The sequence below is a fragment of the Alosa sapidissima genome, chromosome 22 (assembly GCF_018492685.1).
Source record: "Alosa sapidissima isolate fAloSap1 chromosome 22, fAloSap1.pri, whole genome shotgun sequence".
NCBI lineage: Eukaryota > Metazoa > Chordata > Actinopteri > Clupeiformes > Clupeidae > Alosa > Alosa sapidissima.
The window spans coordinates 25,206,766-25,224,046 of NC_055978.1; the positions used below are offsets into that span (position 1 = coordinate 25,206,766).

General features: G+C 42.5%; 1 protein-coding gene across 3 annotated transcripts in view; it reads left to right on the forward strand.

Moving 5' to 3' along the window:
- The window catches only part of LOC121697153 (anoctamin-4-like), a 44,540-nt gene that overhangs the window by 12,877 nt on the left and 14,382 nt on the right, over positions 1-17,281 (forward strand). For all 3 annotated transcript variants that reach the window (XM_042078494.1, XM_042078495.1, XM_042078496.1), the window contains 8 exons: positions 10,770-10,952; positions 12,310-12,449; positions 14,223-14,375; positions 14,845-14,945; positions 15,585-15,629; positions 16,429-16,557; positions 16,942-17,048; positions 17,211-17,266. In XM_042078494.1, the coding sequence (XP_041934428.1) occupies positions 10,770-10,952; positions 12,310-12,449; positions 14,223-14,375; positions 14,845-14,945; positions 15,585-15,629; positions 16,429-16,557; positions 16,942-17,048; positions 17,211-17,266 (914 nt within the window). The remainder of the gene's footprint in view (positions 1-10,769; positions 10,953-12,309; positions 12,450-14,222; positions 14,376-14,844; positions 14,946-15,584; positions 15,630-16,428; positions 16,558-16,941; positions 17,049-17,210; positions 17,267-17,281) is intronic.

The following is a 17,281-nucleotide window of genomic DNA, read 5'->3' on the forward strand; positions in this document are numbered from 1 at the left end:
TCCGTTGTTGAAACATATAGTGTCCTTCAGGCGTTTCGTGTACATGATCCTTAAGAATAACAATGATGAATTGGACTTGACAATTAATGTGACTGTGGATAACTTTAATTATGCGATTTATGCAACAACTAGCATTATGAAATGTTTTGGTTGTGGACAATCGGGGCATCTCGTGCGCGCGTGTCCTGATAAAAAGGATGACACGAATAATAGTGGAAACAGTGAAAATAGCAATGAGTCTAGGGGTGATGTGGCAGAGGGAACGTCTAAAGAGACCAACAACGAACCTAATGTTAACTTTGGTGCAAATAATGAGGAGGAGGCTGCTGCCTCTGCTAGTGGGCCGGAGAGCCAAACTCCTGATTTAACGTTAAATTCAGTCCAAGGGCACGGGGAAAATCACGATGTTAGATCGGCTGATGGGGAGGATCTTTCCGCACTTTTGGGGGAGACTATCACTGATTCTCAGAACTGTCAGGGGAGCAATGATGATGCCATTAATGGGGAGGTTTCCGTCGCTATGGAAGACATGGAAACCTCCGTGTTGGAGGAGGACAATAATGTGTTTAAAGCACCGTCGAATAAAGGAAAAAGAAAGCGCATTATAAAGAATAAAGGGGGACGCGCTCATATAGAATTGACTGATAATGAGAGTGAAAGTGATCTTTCTGACTGTAGTGTAACCTGCAGCTTGCGACTAAGCGGCTATCGCACTCGCAATTATAGAGTGGAGGATATAAAGAAATTCCTTAAGGACACAAAACATTCTAGGAAGGTCCGGGTAGACGAATCTTTTCCTGACATTGAACAGTTTATGAACAAATCACGAGCATTTATGCGTGATGGTAGCATCACTGATCAAGAAGGATTTCGTCTAAAAAAGATTCTCACAAAACTCAATGTTCTACTGAATGCCAACGATGACAAATGTTAAAAACAATTTCCACTTTGTGTCCTAGGATGGCTGATTGCATATGTCTATATTTATTTTTTTCTTTTTTCTTTATAATGATGGGTGAATTTCGTGTTGCTTCTTTAAATGTAAATGGCGCAAGAGAAAAAATTAAGAGGCTCTCTGTGTTTGAAACAATCAGACAGAATAAGTTTGATGTTCTCTTTATGCAAGAAACGCACAGTGATGCGTCTAATGCAGCTGCTTGGGCTCAGGAGTTTGATGGTCTGTCCATACTTAGTCATGGTACTTCTACTAGTGGTGGGGTTGCAGTTCTGTTTTCTAAGTCCTTTATTCCCATCACTTTTGATGTTGATGAAGTTATAGAGGGAAGACTTTTAAAGGTCAGAGCCCAGTTTGAAAATCGTTTTTTTGTGTTTATTTGCATTTATGCTCCTACACTGGCAACAGATAGAATGCTGTTTTTAAATACTATTGGAAATGTTATAAAAAATTGCTGTTCAGAGGATATTCTTATCCTTGGAGGAGATTTCAATTGTACTGCACAAAATTTTGACAGAAATCATGTCGAGCCGCACATGCCCTCTCGTAGACGGCTTGTAGAGATTATGAAGTCCAATGATCTTAGTGATATTTGGAGGAACTTTCATGGTGAACAGAAGCAATATACTTGGGCACACTCATATAATAATTGTTTGTCTCTTGCAAGACTTGACAGGTTTTATGGTTTCAAACATCAGCGTAGTCTATTCAGGAAATGTTCAATAATTCCAGTTGGCTTTTCTGACCATAGTTTGGTTTTCTGTTCTTTATTTCTAGAATTTGTAAAACCAAAAAGTGCCTACTGGCACTTTAATACCAATTTGTTGGCTGATGGCCATTTTAGAGAAGTCTTCCTTTTTTTCTGGAAGGAATTTAGAACCACGAAATCCTGTTATAAGTCTTTGCAGCAATGGTGGGATTGTGCCAAGGTACAAATAAAACAACTTTGCCAGGAGTATACAGCCAATGTCACAAGGAACATAACACTCTCAATGAAAAAAATAGAGGAGGAAATAATCGAACTTCAAAATCTGGCAGAACAAACGGGTGATCAGGCACCCACTGAAATTCTTAACTCAAAAAAGAAAACATTGGCTGACTTTTTAGGTTTGAGGGCACAGGGAGCTCTGGTCAGGTCCCGCTTCCAGAGTGTGGAGCTGATGGATGTACCATCAAAATTCTTTTTTAACTTGGAGGTAAAGAATGGACAGAGGAAGTTCATTCATGCTTTGAGGTCTGAAGATGGGAGAATCCTTTCTAATTCTCCAGAAATACGCAATAGAGCAGTACATTTTTATAAGGAGCTTTATAACAGCGAAAATCCACAAGATCAGGCGACTGACAAGGCTTTTCTTTGTGACCTACCTAAGGTATCTGAAGAGGCAAACACAGCCCTTGGAAGGGTGTTGACCCTAGAGGAGCTGGAGAGAGCCCTCCACAGTATGGAGAGTGGCAAAGCACCTGGGGTGGATGGCCTGCCAGTAGACTTTTATAAGTCCTTTTGGCCAGAGTTGGGCACAGATGTGCTTGCTGTTCTGAGAGACAGCATCACCAGAGGGGTGCTGCCACTGAGCTGCCGTAGAGCAGTGCTCACTTTACTGCCAAAAAAGGGAGACCTGACAGATATAAGGTCCTGGAGGCCGGTGTCAGTCCTCTGCTCTGAATACAAACTGCTGTCTAAAGTTTTAGCAAATAGACTTGGGGAGGTTTTGGAGCAGGTAATCCACCCTGACCAGACCTACTGTGTGCCAGGCAGATTGATTCACAACAATGTTTCCTTCATCAGAGATGTCTTCTATATTGGCAAATACTTCAATCTGGATTTTGGTGTGGTTTCAATTGACCAAGAAAAGGCATTTGATAGGGTTGAGCATAATTATTTGTGGAATACCTTGTCAGCCTTTGGTTTCAGCCCCAATTTTATTCGAATGATCAAAGCATTGTATTGTGACATTGAAAGTATTCTCAAGGTTAATGGTGACTTGTGCGCTCCTTTTAAGGTTTACAGAGGTGTCCGTCAAGGATGTCCCTTGTCGGGCATGCTGTATAGTCTGGCTATTGAACCTTTCCTTGTAAGGTTGAGGAAGGAGATTGTTGGAGTGAAAATCCCTAACTGTGATGATGTTTTTAAATTGTCAGCTTATGCTGACGATGTGGCTGTCCTTGTTAATGGCCAGAGAGATGTTGACACGCTTTTAAAAATTTGCAATGAATTTAAGGTTGTTTCTTCAGCAAAGGTAAATTGGTCAAAAAGCATAGCCTTGCTGGTTGGGAGTTGGGTGAGTGGCGAACCTGGTCTGCCTGATGGCTTAGTTTGGAATAGGGGTGGTTTTAAATACCTGGGTGTTTTCTTAGGTGATGATGCTTTTATTCAAAAGAATTTTGATGGGGTAATTGAAAAAGTTAAAGGTCGTCTAGAGAAATGGAAATTTCTTTTCAGTATTACTTCGTACAGGGGGCGTGTTCTCATTATTAACAACCTGGTTGCATCCTCTCTTTGGCATCGGCTGGCTTGTGTGGATCCTCCTTCAAACCTGCTACCGAAGATTCAGTCAGTCCTGGTTGATTTTTTCTGGGACAATCTACACTGGGTACCTCAGAGTGTTTTATATCTGCCTAAGGAGGATGGTGGACATGGACTTATTCATCTACAGAGTCGAACTGCTGCCTTCCGTCTGCAGTTTGTACAGCGTCTTCTCACAGGATCACTGGACTCAAGCTGGAAAGCTGCAGCCTGTTGTATTTTACAACTTTTTGAAGGGTTGGGCTTAGATAGGTCTTTGTTCTGGTTTAATCCAAATAGAATGAATTTTAATTTACTTCCTGCATTTTATAAGAATCTGTTCAAAGTCTGGTCTCTGTTTATAATTCAACGCCCACGACAGACAAGCTCATTATTCTGGTTGTTAAAGGAGCCTCTGATTCATGGTTCGGTTCTTGATGTGAGTCAGGACTTGTCCCTGGTACCTACTTCTAAGCTTATCAGCTCTGGAGTTACAACCCTTGGGGATCTAGTAGAGTTTGCTGGTCCTGATATCAGTAATAGCCATACTTTAGCTCAGCACTTAGGTGTGAAGTCCATTAGGATAGTTGATCAGCTACTGGGGAAATGGCGGTCTCTCCTAACTGGGGAGGAGATGCAATTGCTTGGAGATTATTTTGGGGGGGAGTGTAGTCCTGACTGCCATGACCCCTTTCCCAGACTTACTCTACTTCCAGATTTAACAGGTTGCACTGGTTGCTTCTTACTCCCAGATAGTTTAGTTTTCCTGGGTCCTACAGCTGCAACTAGTAAATCATTGTACAAACTGTGTGTTCTCTCCCTAAATAAAAGGTCTCTGGACAAGAGGGTGGATACACCCTGGCGTGAAGTGTTGCAGGTTGAAAATGATGTCAAACCACAATGGCGTGCGTTGTACAAGTCACCATTAACTAAAAAAGCTGGCGATCTACAATGGCGTATTCTGCATGGTGCAATAGCAGTGAATGCTTTTATTTCTGTTTTAAATCCAATGGTTGATCAGGGGTGCCCTTTTTGTTCTGTAAGGGAGACTGTATTCCATGCCTTTATGCACTGCCAGAGGCTCAGACCTCTTTTTGCTGTTTTGATGGCACTTTTCTTTAAGTTTGATGAAAGTTTCTCTTCGGAGATTTTCATTTTTGGTTTTAAATATGTACAAAAGCATCGCTTCAAGTGTCAGCTCCTAAACTTTCTGCTTGGGCAAGCAAAGATGGCGATATATGTTAGTCGTAAAAGGAAAGTTGAGCAGGATGTAGATGTTGATATCCTAATGGTGTTTTCTATTCTTGTAAGGTGTCGTATGTTGATTGATTTTCATTTTTATAAATCTATGAAAATTCTTGATGTTTTTGAGGAAAAATGGTGCTACAACAGCGTGATGTGTATTGTTGAGAATGATAAGCTACAGATTGCACATTACTTTATTTAACTTTCCTAACTTTTACTTTTTGAGTATAGTGTCAAGTTGATCTTGATGTATTTTTAAGATTGTAATAAAGAGTTTTTGAAAATTCAATTCTCTCTCTCTCTCTCTCTCTCTCTCTCTCTCCCCTGTCTTTTCTCTCTGTCACCTCTTCATCATATCGCTATCGCTCTCTGCATGTCTGCAGGGCATGGTAGTAAATGAGTGTCTACTTCTTGTAGTGCTGTTCAATTATGCATCACTCCCTGAAGGAGAAGTGGGTCATGACTTGAGGGAGCGTGTGTGTGCGAGTGCCCCGTATGTGCGAACGAACACGTGTGTGTGCGTGTGTGTGTGTGTGAGACTGGAAGAGAGAGTGAGAGATGGTGTGTGTGGCATACTTCAGTGCTTGTAGGGATATAATGTATATTGCATTTCTCAATTTTGGTATGGGAGTATGTATGGAAGTGTATGGAAGTGTGTTGCTATGTAAGCATGTGTCTGATATGCCATAATATGTATTTGTGTTATTGTTAGTGTGTGTGTGTGTGTGTGTGTGAGAAAGAGAGAGACAGAGAGAGAGAGAGAGAGAGACCCAGCTGCCAGACATGAAATTGTCATTGTGAGGTGTCCAAGGGTGTGCTGGTTGCCTGTGCTTGGCCGGTGGCCTGGAACTAAGGCATCTTCAGATGGCCATATTGTTTTGCCCCCCCCTTCCTGTCATTCTCTTGCCCTATCACACCAGTTCCTCACTGGCTCCCGAGCTCTGGCTAGCGCTGACATCATACAGCAGCACACAGCTGCGGCAAGGGAACTGAACTCCAGAGAATTGTCTTTAAAAGTCTCAGCCCGCAGTCAGGACTCTAAAGGGCTCCGGCTCGCAAGCTTTTAGCGTCGTTTATGAGAGCAGAAAATAGCCATGACTTTGCACTCACTGCAGAGCACGCTGTCAGGTTGACCCAAGTGTGGGGGAAATGAGAGTGTGAATGTATTTCAGAGCCATGTACAGTATGCCTGTTAATCGCTCTATTACACTGTGTGTGTGTGTGTGTGTGTGTGTGTGTGTGTGTGTGTGTGTGAGTGTGTGTGTGTGTGTGTGTGTGTGTGTGTGTGGGTGTGTGTGTGTGTGTGTGTGTGATTACAAGGGCACTGCACTGAGTTGTTCTATTGCTCTCAAGTTAATTAGTGTTTCAAAAGGAACACAACCCATATAGAGTTATGGTGAGGCACATTACAAATGCAAAAACTCAAGCGAGCACCCTACTCAAAAACTCAAACCATCTCCTTGCAACAGATCTAAAAAGCTGCAGTTGGATCAAAGGCATATATATATGTATGTCTCAGTGGATACTGCATCTATGCTGTTGCAATTCTATGTCAAAATTGGCAATATGGTTCATATCATCTATAGCTTTGTACAACGTTGTGGAAAATTGGCTTAGAGAACTGTTACAGTTCAATGACAGCTGAAACACAGACAGTAATGTCAAAAGAGCTTCCTGACTAGCTTACATTTCAGATTGAGCCAGATCAGGTGTTTGATTATGATATCTGATGACCTATGGTTACACGTCGTTGCTCGGCGGTAATGGAATTTTCTCAGCTAGTCAGGCTTTGTTGTAAGCAAAATTATGGAAGTACACCAGGGTCCAATTACAGAGAGTCCAAGAGCGACTCCAGTGCCCCTCAGCTGCTCAGAGCTTTTTTATAACACAAGTGCATGTTTGTTTGTTTGTTTTTTGAATATAAATAAGCAACAACAAAAGTGCAATGTCCTTTTAACGGTGTGTTTTAATGTGGGCCGGCTGCAGTCTCCTGGATGGGTTTCCTGTATGTTGGTCTTTCTTTCAAGTGCTACACCGGAGCAAGGCTGTGGAGAAGGCACTGGAGAGGAAAAAGAGTAGGAGGAAGGGGCTTATTGTTAGTATGAGTGCACTTGACATTCGACTATACAGACAGGCTGTTATTCTCTTATCACAGCTGGAAACACTCTTTTGGAGTCTGGCTTCCCATGCAGAAAACCGCCTGCCTTCAGATACCAGTTATAATTTAAGCAGATGTTGTATTCAACAGAGATGGACTATTAAAAACCTTTGGAACAGTTCATATCATTTGCATGTGCATAGTTGACAGGTACTGCAGTCCTCTTTTCAGAAGTACTTGGCTTTCTCAGTGTTTATGTTCCAGCGTTAAGTGCTCGCAATTTTATGCAATTATCTGTTATTCTGTTTGTTGATAGGTCTTCGCCATGAAACATAAACAATGTTGTGAGCGCTCTTGGTAAAATATTGACTCTCAGTTGCAATATTTTTGGTTTCTGTTAGAATAATAGATGGATCTACTTCATGGAGCCTGAATCCCATGTTGTTGTTTTTTTTTTTACCTGAACTGAATCATAAGATGTAATGCAGGATTATTGCCATTGCTGAGCATAAGGCTAAGGCTAATGTTTACTTAGATCTAGCCTGGCTAGCGCCACCACTTCTCAATGAGACGTGGTCTGGGAACCAAACGTTCATTTTCTCGTATTTGAAAAAAATGCCCAGATCCGTTTATTGGGTGCCACGGATGTCTATAAAATGCATCTGTGCATAGCTCATCATCGTCTTGCTTTCCCCCCTGTTCTGTGATTGGTTCCCTATCTCAGGCGAAAATTTGCTCCATGGTCTCCAGGCTGCCTTAGCAGCGTGAATCAAATCGCGAGCAAGGCAGCATGGGAACACCCAGGCTAACTTAGATCCATGCATATCTGTAAATCAACTCAAAAGCATCATGAGCAACATGAAGAAAAATCTCATGAAAACGGTCACCCACATTGAGGCTGACTGCAAAAGGCTGGAATGTGTTAAACATAACGAGGAGTAAAACTTGGAACAGTACTGATCTTGCCTAGTGGCACTGAAGACTGCCAGAAATACACAGCTTGAATCAGAATCCTATTATATATTATTAAGACCAAAGCCTTCTTTTACATTCGTAAGTAATGATAGATATCCATTAAAGGTAAACTATGCAGTATTGGCAATTTCCTTCCTGTTTTTTTCGTTTTTTGCTTATTTTTCGCTTGCTCTGTCATGACGAATGTCTGAGAAACTCCATCGCTACCTTTTTCTAGCCGGTGCCTGGCGTGTATGTGTATTTGAATGCAGTAAAGCAATTTGTTACACTCGTTATACTTCCTGACACTGAGGCCGTCGGCCCGCCGGCCCACAGTTGCAAGGGGGGTTTTTCCGCTCACAGGCGCTAGGGGGAAGCGAGATGACCACCATTCAACCCGAAAAAAGTCATATAACCATTCCAATGACTCTGAAGCTGGTAAATTAAGGTAAATTAAGCTAAAAAACTTGCATATTAAGCTAAAAACCTGCATAGTGTGCCTTTAATGAATTCCAGTAGTTGCAATATGTAGAAATCAACATATCTTTTTAAAGAATACAGACCTTGGTGTGGAAAATGCACACACACATATATATATATATATATATATATATATATATATATATATATATATATATATATATACAGTACACACAAGAGCTGTATAGTGGTGTTACTGACATCCCCCAAATGGTTCTGCTATATCCACCCACACAGTATACATGTAGGAGGATGTATAGTTCAACACTGAGGGACTTTTACTCTCTCAGTTGTTGAATGTATGTTTTCTTATGCTTTTACTCATTTTTAATTCAAAAGCACAGACATTTTGAATGAATGTAGAGTATTGAACCCTCCTGAGTACAGGCAGTAGTGATGTTCATAATGGTTTTGCATGAGAAACGTATAGAGGCATGTCTGTAATGTCGGTTCATCTTGTGTTATAGGTATGTGCTTTCGATGATCAAATCAGTTGTTTCTCCCCATGTTTTGACATGGACTAAACCTATATAGTTTTAAATGCGGCTGTGGTTGAGTTAATCAAGTTACTGGCACACATTTCCTGCTTGCGTTGAACAAGCATGCCAATTAACTCCTCTAAGCGCTCTGTAACCAGCTGCTGATGTTGCTAAGATGCATCTCTCTCTGGTCTTGTCAGGACTCATCTCAATCAAACGTCCACAGCAAAAGGAGTTTTGTGTTCTACCCACAGACTCCCTATCCATCATGTTTAATGTGATATAGAATCTCACACAGGAGCAATAAAATCAATATGTTCATCTCCTCAGAGTCATGTGGAGAGGCTGATAGTTAGATGGCGCTGTACTTGGCAAGTAATTGTAGCTTTTTAAAAGCAGCTGAAAGCAGTCTTTTTAGTGGTTTGTGTTCCTGTACTATTGCTTTTCATTCCTCTGTGAATCGATGACAGCGTGCACCTGAGATGCATGTGGGTTGCCCTTTAAAGCGCCCAGAGAACAGCTCCCACTCTATTTCCTTTGCATAGTTTGTAAAATGTCTGCATCTGTAAAGAAATATTTCAACTTGACAATTAACTGTGTGAAATTCAAAGCAGTCTAACAAACAGCATGAAACTGATAGTTTAACATTTATATTTTTTGTGTAGCGCCTTAGAATACAGCACAGGTGCATTTCTATGTTTATTTGCATTCTCCCTGTGAATGGAAGTCATATCCTTGTTTTGTTAGTGCCTAGCTATATCATTATGGTAGAGGAACATCTTCAGGTTTAACCCTACCATCTTATTAATGAACTATTTTATCACGATTAAGACATCCCTCACATTCATGGACTCTTCCTTAATGACATTATTGACGGTCCATCAGAATGAAAACATTTTCCTAATAAGGTCTCAAAGGATGAAGACAGACAACTCTGTGGTGACATTTCCACGTACCATGCCCTCTGGTAGCTGCACACCCATATCCATATCCATAATCTCATACAGCACACAAGCTTAGTGGGAACCCTAGCAGTGTCCAGTTCACCACAACAGGTCGAGGTGCATGGACAGAAGAGACTGTAGCAGGAAGTCTGGACGCGTGGCTTTCATCTCCTCAGGAGTGGGTGTCAGCCACCTCAGGTGCAGAGTGCTGAAGTGGTATATTATGGGCTGTTTTCCTCCCTGTCACCTGTAATCAGAGCCCTTCTCGCACAACCGTTTTAGATGAGTCAATAAAGGCCCCATGGGTAATGCCCAAGCCACTCGGTAGTTCGAAACCCGCGCGGTGATTCAGGACGAGCTAAAGGGAAATAGAAGAGAAGTGGGGAAGGGAATGGGGGGAGGCAAAACTATATTAAAAACCTGCCGGCGTTATGGAAAACTGGCTATCAGTCTTGCGCCAGCTGACAGATCCCATTGTTGTTTTATTAGCGGCGGTGCGGAGCTGCTCGGAGGACAGTGGCGGAAGGGGCCATCAGCGAGGAGTTATCCCTCTGGGACGAACGCATCGTTCAGCACAACAGAATGCTGAGTCGCCTGTCCCGTTCATGACCTTCCTCAGCCGGCCCGAGCACCACAGATCACAGCCTCGCAGACCGGAGGGCCCTCTCTGAGCAGGGCAGATGACTTCAGAACAGAGACTGTCTGTGCTCGTCTCAGAGAGATTTCAAAAGGGTTCTGACCTTGTAAGGCCATTTAAACACAAAAGAACATGTTATCTTGTGTTTGGGTTGACCTAATATCAGTAATACCCTGATAATAACTCTCAATTTACACTTTTGTCTCGCTGGGAGGGATAATAAAAAAGGCATCGCTGAGCTTGAGTTTGATTCATTTAGATGAGACGGTGAAGTGAAGTCGGTGTCCAATCAATGGCTCCCAAGTCAAGTAAATCAATCAGCTGGAGTGCTGAGTCGAAAACGGAGGTGTGCAAATCACCACGCTCCTTCCTGACCAGGTTTCCCCTCCTCAGCAGCTTCCAGGCTGTGGGATCGCTGACCGACCGATTGACCCCTTCTCCACCCCCCACCCCCCACCTCTCTGCTGTCAACAGGTGTGAGTCCCTCTCTTTATGGAGCTGAGCCCCACTGGCACAACCTCCGCAGCAGAAGCGTGTTGCGCCCCCTGGCCCGGCCCCAGCCCCAGAGACCCCCCCTCGGGACGGCCGTAAGCATGGAGGAGTCCTCGTCCGGGATGCCCGACTCCAGCAGCACCCTGGATATGACTCCCCAACACGGTGAGCTCTCCCGGCAGCTTTGGTGCCACCTGCACCTTGTGTCCTCTTGTAGATGTCAGTGTTTGGGATTCTCACTGTTGGAGTGCCTGTGTCTGAGGTCATAGGTCATAGCCTGTGGCTCACCCATTGCGGAAAGAGCAGTTAAGTGTAATTTAACAAATGGAGAGAGTTTTACAGTAATTTCCTGTGTATTACCCGCATTGTGTATAAACCACAGGGCAGTGTTTTATGCAAGTTAAAAAAAGCGAAACCATATTAATACCATATTAACTGCCCCCGTGTATTAACCTCATAGCTGAAGAAATTTTGCAAAATCAATGTATAAACCTCGGCTAATAGCTTGGGAAATTGTTAACATGATCCTAATCCAAGCCTTTGATTACAAACGGTTCCTCACCTGTGCATTTATGCCTAGTTTGAATATGCCTGTTCAACATGTTCTGCCGCTGTTGTGATTGGAGCTCATACACAAACAATGCAGCTTCATGAACACACTGTTTGGATTGCATTGGATTGCAACTCCTACTCGAGATCTGATAAGAGTGTGACTCAGAGTGGCATTGGAATCACATTGAGTGTAGGCCCTCCTCTGAGATGTAAATGGGCTGATCTTTAAGTTACATAGAAACAAAGGCTAATCATCATGGATTTGGGCCTGCCTTTTGCTGTTTATTGAGGAGGGAAAATCTGGCCCTAGCATTTGTCTAACAGAAGGGTTTTTTCCTAGCCAGCAGGGAGAATTAGCGTTCATGCTGTCTCTGCTGCAGAGGCCTGCTCCTCATTTGCATTTCACATACTGGGAGGACAAATATTTGTTCAGTAGCACTGAAGGAATTAAATATGAATGAATAGAAGCATACCATGAAGGGTGTAATTGCACAGCAAATGAATCACAGCAAAGTTTTGAGTTTTTGAATTTTCAGATCACCATACTCACAGAGCACAATTGAATTTTTTGAAAATTACATTGCTCTTAGCCAGAAGGTTAAAAGCTATGTGTTCTGCTTGTACATTCAGCCTAGTTCTCATTAAGCTGCAGGTCAGATTTCTACACAGACAAATTTGAACTTTTGAACAGTTTTTCAAATGAACTTTTACACAATGCTTAAAATTGCTTACCAGAAGGACTTGCAGATGAAAAGAAGCAAGGACCCACCCTAGACCCATCACTCAAAACTAACCTTCAAGTGCACAAAAACACTATCTGCTTGCCAAATTGATTCCAGGGTATTTTGCCAAATGACTGTTCAATGTAATACTCTTTATAGATTTTTAAGGGTTATGTGAGCAGGTTGAAAGGACATTTCCATGAAAGAGTATGGTTTTCGATTACTGCTGAAATCTGATCTATCCGTAGTGGCGGTGAAGGATGCCAAGGCTCTCCTGGAGGAGAGCGATGGCTCCGGGGACCCCCTCAAAGATGACGACTCGCTGCTCAACCCTGGAACCCATAGCAGCATTCTAGATGAGCCCAGCTCTCAGGATCTCGCCTCAGAGGTACACCACACTGGGCATCTTCCACGGCCACACAGCTAAGTGCGGTCTGCAAAACTGCACTCAAACAGGAAGGGACCAACACTGACGTAGCAACGAAAGACCATGGAATGTTAATGAAATTCAGCTACTTGTGGTGATTACAGGATATGCAGTACCCTCCTGAGTTATTGGCACCTCTCAAGTCAAGTCGGCTTTTATTGTCAATTTCTTTACATGCACTGGTCATACAAAGAATTGAAATTTCGTTTCTTACTTTCCCATGCAGACATAGACATACTTTAAATACAGACATAGACATACTATAGACATAGCCATAGACAATAAACATTAAATTAAAGTGCAAGACTGAAATATAGAACATGTATGTATCAAAATAGAAATATAGGTCATATATATAAAAAACAAAAATAGAGGTAGTTATGTTGTATATTTATATAGTCTTAACAGTTTAAACTTGTGCTTGTGTGACCTGTATATTTACATTGATATGCAGTATGCAGTAATTTCAAGTATATCAGGCTTGATGTGAAGCAGCAACACGTTAGGCTGCGCAGTCACAGTGCAGTTCCACAGGGCGGTGTTGGGGGGGGGGGGTTAGGGTAGACAGGATCCTAGTTTCCTAGGTTCCTGGGTGGGTGGGGGGGGCTGTCAGTGATGGGAGAGTGGGTAGAGTGTTCAGCATCCTGATTGCTTGGTGGATGAAGCTACTTGCCAGTCTGGTGGTGCGGGAGCGGAGGCTCCTGTACCGCTTTCCAGAGGGCAGGAGGCTGAACAGTTCGTGTGCAGGGTGGGTTGTATCCTTGACAATCATTAGTGCTTTGCGGGTGAGGCGGGTGGTGTAAATGTCCTGCAGGGAGGGGAGTGGTGCTTCAATGATCCTCTTAGCTGTGTTAACAGTGCGCTGGAGGGTCTTCCTGTTCTGATCTGTGCAGCTTCCGCCCCACACTGTGATGCTGCTGGAGACCTCTGTTAAAGTTGACTAAAAAGAGGAATATAAAATCATCTTTTGGAAATTGATCATAATGCCTTAAGTAAAAAAATGAGGAAATATCCAACACCAATTTTCTTTGTGAATGAATAATGTATCATAAATAAATAAATGTTCTTCCTTAAAATACAGGCATCATAAGTATTGGCACCCCTATATTAAATTCCCATAGAGGCAGGCAGATTTTTATTTTTAAAGGCCAGTTATTTCACGGATCCAGGATACTATGCATCCTGATAAAGTTCCCTTGGCCTTTGGAATTAAAATAGCCCCACATCATCACATACCCTTCATCATACCTAGAGATTGGCATGGTTTTATTTCAGTTAGTCTATTAGCTGGTTTGATTTGCATTGAGCTCAATGAGCATAAAAATAAAAATGATTTTATATTCTTATTTTTAGTCAACTTTAGCAGAGGTGCCAATAATTCTGGAGGGTACTGTATAACCTAATGTCAAACTAATGTCAACAAGCAATGGTCAACAAGCTAATCACCTTTTGTCTGTATGTGGCGCAAGTCATCTGTGATCCATATGCTAGGGGATATTCAGACAGCCCCTCTACCTTATGACCTTGACGCTGGACACTGTTAGTGGAAGACAAATGAGTAGGCTATCATCTTAATTATACTGGCCAAAGGGGCTTGCTCTTCCTCCTGATTATGTTTATTTTATGTTTTTATGTTAATTATCCGTATTATCCGTTATGTCTATGGTCCAGACAGAAAGCGTAACCTTCATTTTTTTTGTTTTGCTGTTGACCCCTGCTCTGTGTTGTGCGCAGGCAGGGAGGAGTAAGTCCAGTGGCCTGTGCTTCAGCGACGGCAAGTGCCGAATCGACTACGTGCTGGTGTACAAGAAGTCCAGTCCACAGACGGAGAAGAGGGAAGTGTTTGAGAGAAACATCCGCGCTGAGGGGCTGCAGATGGAGAAGGAGGTGAGCGAGCACTCGGGTGTGTGTGTGTGTGTGTGTGTGTGTGTGTGTGTGTGAACTCACTCAACCCTTTGAACATCCCAAATGTGCTGATGGGCCATGTTCTTTTTCCATATATTTGGAAATGGCAGAGGAGGGAATGAAAAAAGAAAAATGCTGAAAATGTGCATATGGCATTCTGTGACAGTCGCCACATATAATCTGACTGTGCTGATTCAGAAATGCCAAGGTCACAATCAGATAGTGTTTAAAGGGACTGACTGAGAAGCTGTTTAAAGGGACTGTGAGGTTTCTGTAGGCAAGGCAAGAAAATGACATCATTTTCAGTGATATCATTCCTGTGCATTGCCTCTTGACAATATTAAAGCTTTAACATACTTATAAAAATGGGATATGTAGTGCTATATCACTACATTACTGTCATTCATCAGAGCACATTTCCATCCATACCTAACGGCTCTCTCCCTCACAGTCCTCCATTACCAACAGCGATGTGATCTTCGTCAAGCTGCATGCTCCGTGGGAGGTCCTGTGTCGCTACGCGGAGATCATGAACATCCGAATGCCCTTCAGGTAAAGTGCCTTTGGCCGTCACCTCCAGTGTCCTCACATGAGGCTGTGTGCCTCAGAGAGTGACCGCAGCACTGCTCCGCTACTACAGTAATCACGCCTAATCTGTCCAGTCGGAGAACTTGTTTTACATCTGTGTCTGACATATATACTTGTATAACTTGTTTTACATCTGTGTCTGGCAAATATCTATTTGCACTTGTCTAGTTGTGTCCTGTGGTCAGTCTTATGTTTAATGTATGCTTAGTGTGTTAAATCTTGTTTTAATACTGCACATTGGAGTATGGGAGAAACGCAATTTCAGTCTGCTGTGTAATGTACTGTTGCATGGTTTGATTGACAATAAAGTTGACTTGACTTGACTTGACATGCTTATCTATCTATCTATCTATCTATCTATCTATCTATCTATCTATCTATCTATCTATCTATCAATCTAGCCATCCTCTGTTGTTCTGTTCCATCCAGTTCACTCTTGACTATATAAAATAGCAGCTCATGCAGAGCTAGATGGGCCTCCTTTGTTAGGTTCTGCTTGTTTATTTTGCATTTCTGTGAGGATTTTTGTGCCCTGTTATTGTAGCTTGTGGTTCTAGATCTGAAAAGTCAACTGAACTGTCTTTGCTGTTCTGTTTACCACAGGAGGAAATTCTATTACCTGCATCGGCGCTACAGGTTCATGACCAGGTTAGTATGAAATCAGCACTAATTATGACTAATTATATGTTGCTGTACGTTTTTAGTTTCATCTCCCTTCCCTGCCACTTGAAGCTCTGGGGTCATATTCATGTTGTTCAGTTGATTAGCAATTAAACTGATCAGTGCTCACACACGTCAAGTTTTATCGTTAAGAAGTTATCATCCTGCCGTAAGCAATCAGGTGATTACTGAAGAGGAGCCTTTACTGGTAATGATGATTTTTTTCCAAAATTCAGTTGAAGGGTCAAGGCGATTTTTACTTTACCAAGTGGGGAAAATGGATTTGCTGCCATGATTCACATCCAAACAAAGACAACATTGATTGCGACATAGTTAGTACTGGAAATGGAAAAACACAGTGGTCGGGGCATACTGGTTAGGGCTTCGGGCTTGTAACCGGAAGGTTGCCGGTTTGATCCCCGACCAGTAGGAACAGCTGAAGTGCCCTTGAGCAAGGCACCTAACCCCTCACTGCTTCCCGAGCGCCGCTGTAGCAGGCAGCTCACTGCGTCGGGATTAGTGTGTGCTTCACCTCACTGTGTGCTGAGTGTGTTTCACTAATTCACGGATTGGGATAAATGCAGAGACCAAATTCCCCTCACGGGATCAAAAGAGTACATATACTTATACTTATACAGTAGCAGTAGGCGGTTCATGGCACTGGAATAGAAAAAATGACATGTATGTACTGTACGTCTACATTGTATGTGTGTTTTTAGCCAGGTTTGAGGAACATGTTGAGGAACATGGGTTATGTGCTGGCTTGTGTGTTACATGTGTCTCACAGACTGGAGAAGAAGATGAGCAAGTTCCGTGGATGGCTACCTCGCAAACCCATGAAGTTTGATGAGTCCCTCCCTGACCTGGAGGAAAACGAGAGCTTCACTGCCCCCTTCAGTCGACAGCGGATACACCAGTGAGTGTGCGCACAGCACGGCACGCCTGTTCCAATATCCCTAATGGCCTTTGATCGATTGCCATAAGAGTACACCAGCAAGTCATTATGCTAGTGGATGAGCTGTTGATTACAGAGGTAGATTAAGGACTTGCTCTGTAAATCTCAAATATTAAAGTCTATATATTGCATACATGGGATTTTGTGGTCAACCAGTGATTTTTTTATGAATGAACCACAAGAGACACGGAGAAAAGAGACAAACACTGAATCCATTTCTGTAATTTTTGCATTTTATTCTGCTGTAGACTAAGATTTATTAAGATTTATCGATGACTATTTTCACACAGGCCTGCTTGGATGTTGTTTGGTAGCCTCTCTCTGTCTTCTCACTGTCCTCTTTAGTTTCATCATCCACAACAAAGACACATTTTTCAGCAACGCCACAAGGACACGAATCGTCCACCACATCCTCCAAAGAGTCAAATATGAAGAGGGCAAAAATAAAATAGGTAGGTATGAACAACACTCATCAAAATCAACAACAAATAGCTGTCTAAAGTAGGTCGGAGGGGTTGTTCACTTTAATCAAAGTTATTTTTGGGCCTGGTTTATGTCCATGTGAGTGTGACAATGCTAAATGAAATGTTTTTACTTCACTGTTTTTTCCACAGGCTTAAACCGACTTCTGAGCAATAATTCCTATGAGGCTGCTTTCCCCCTGCATGAGGTACTGTACTTTACA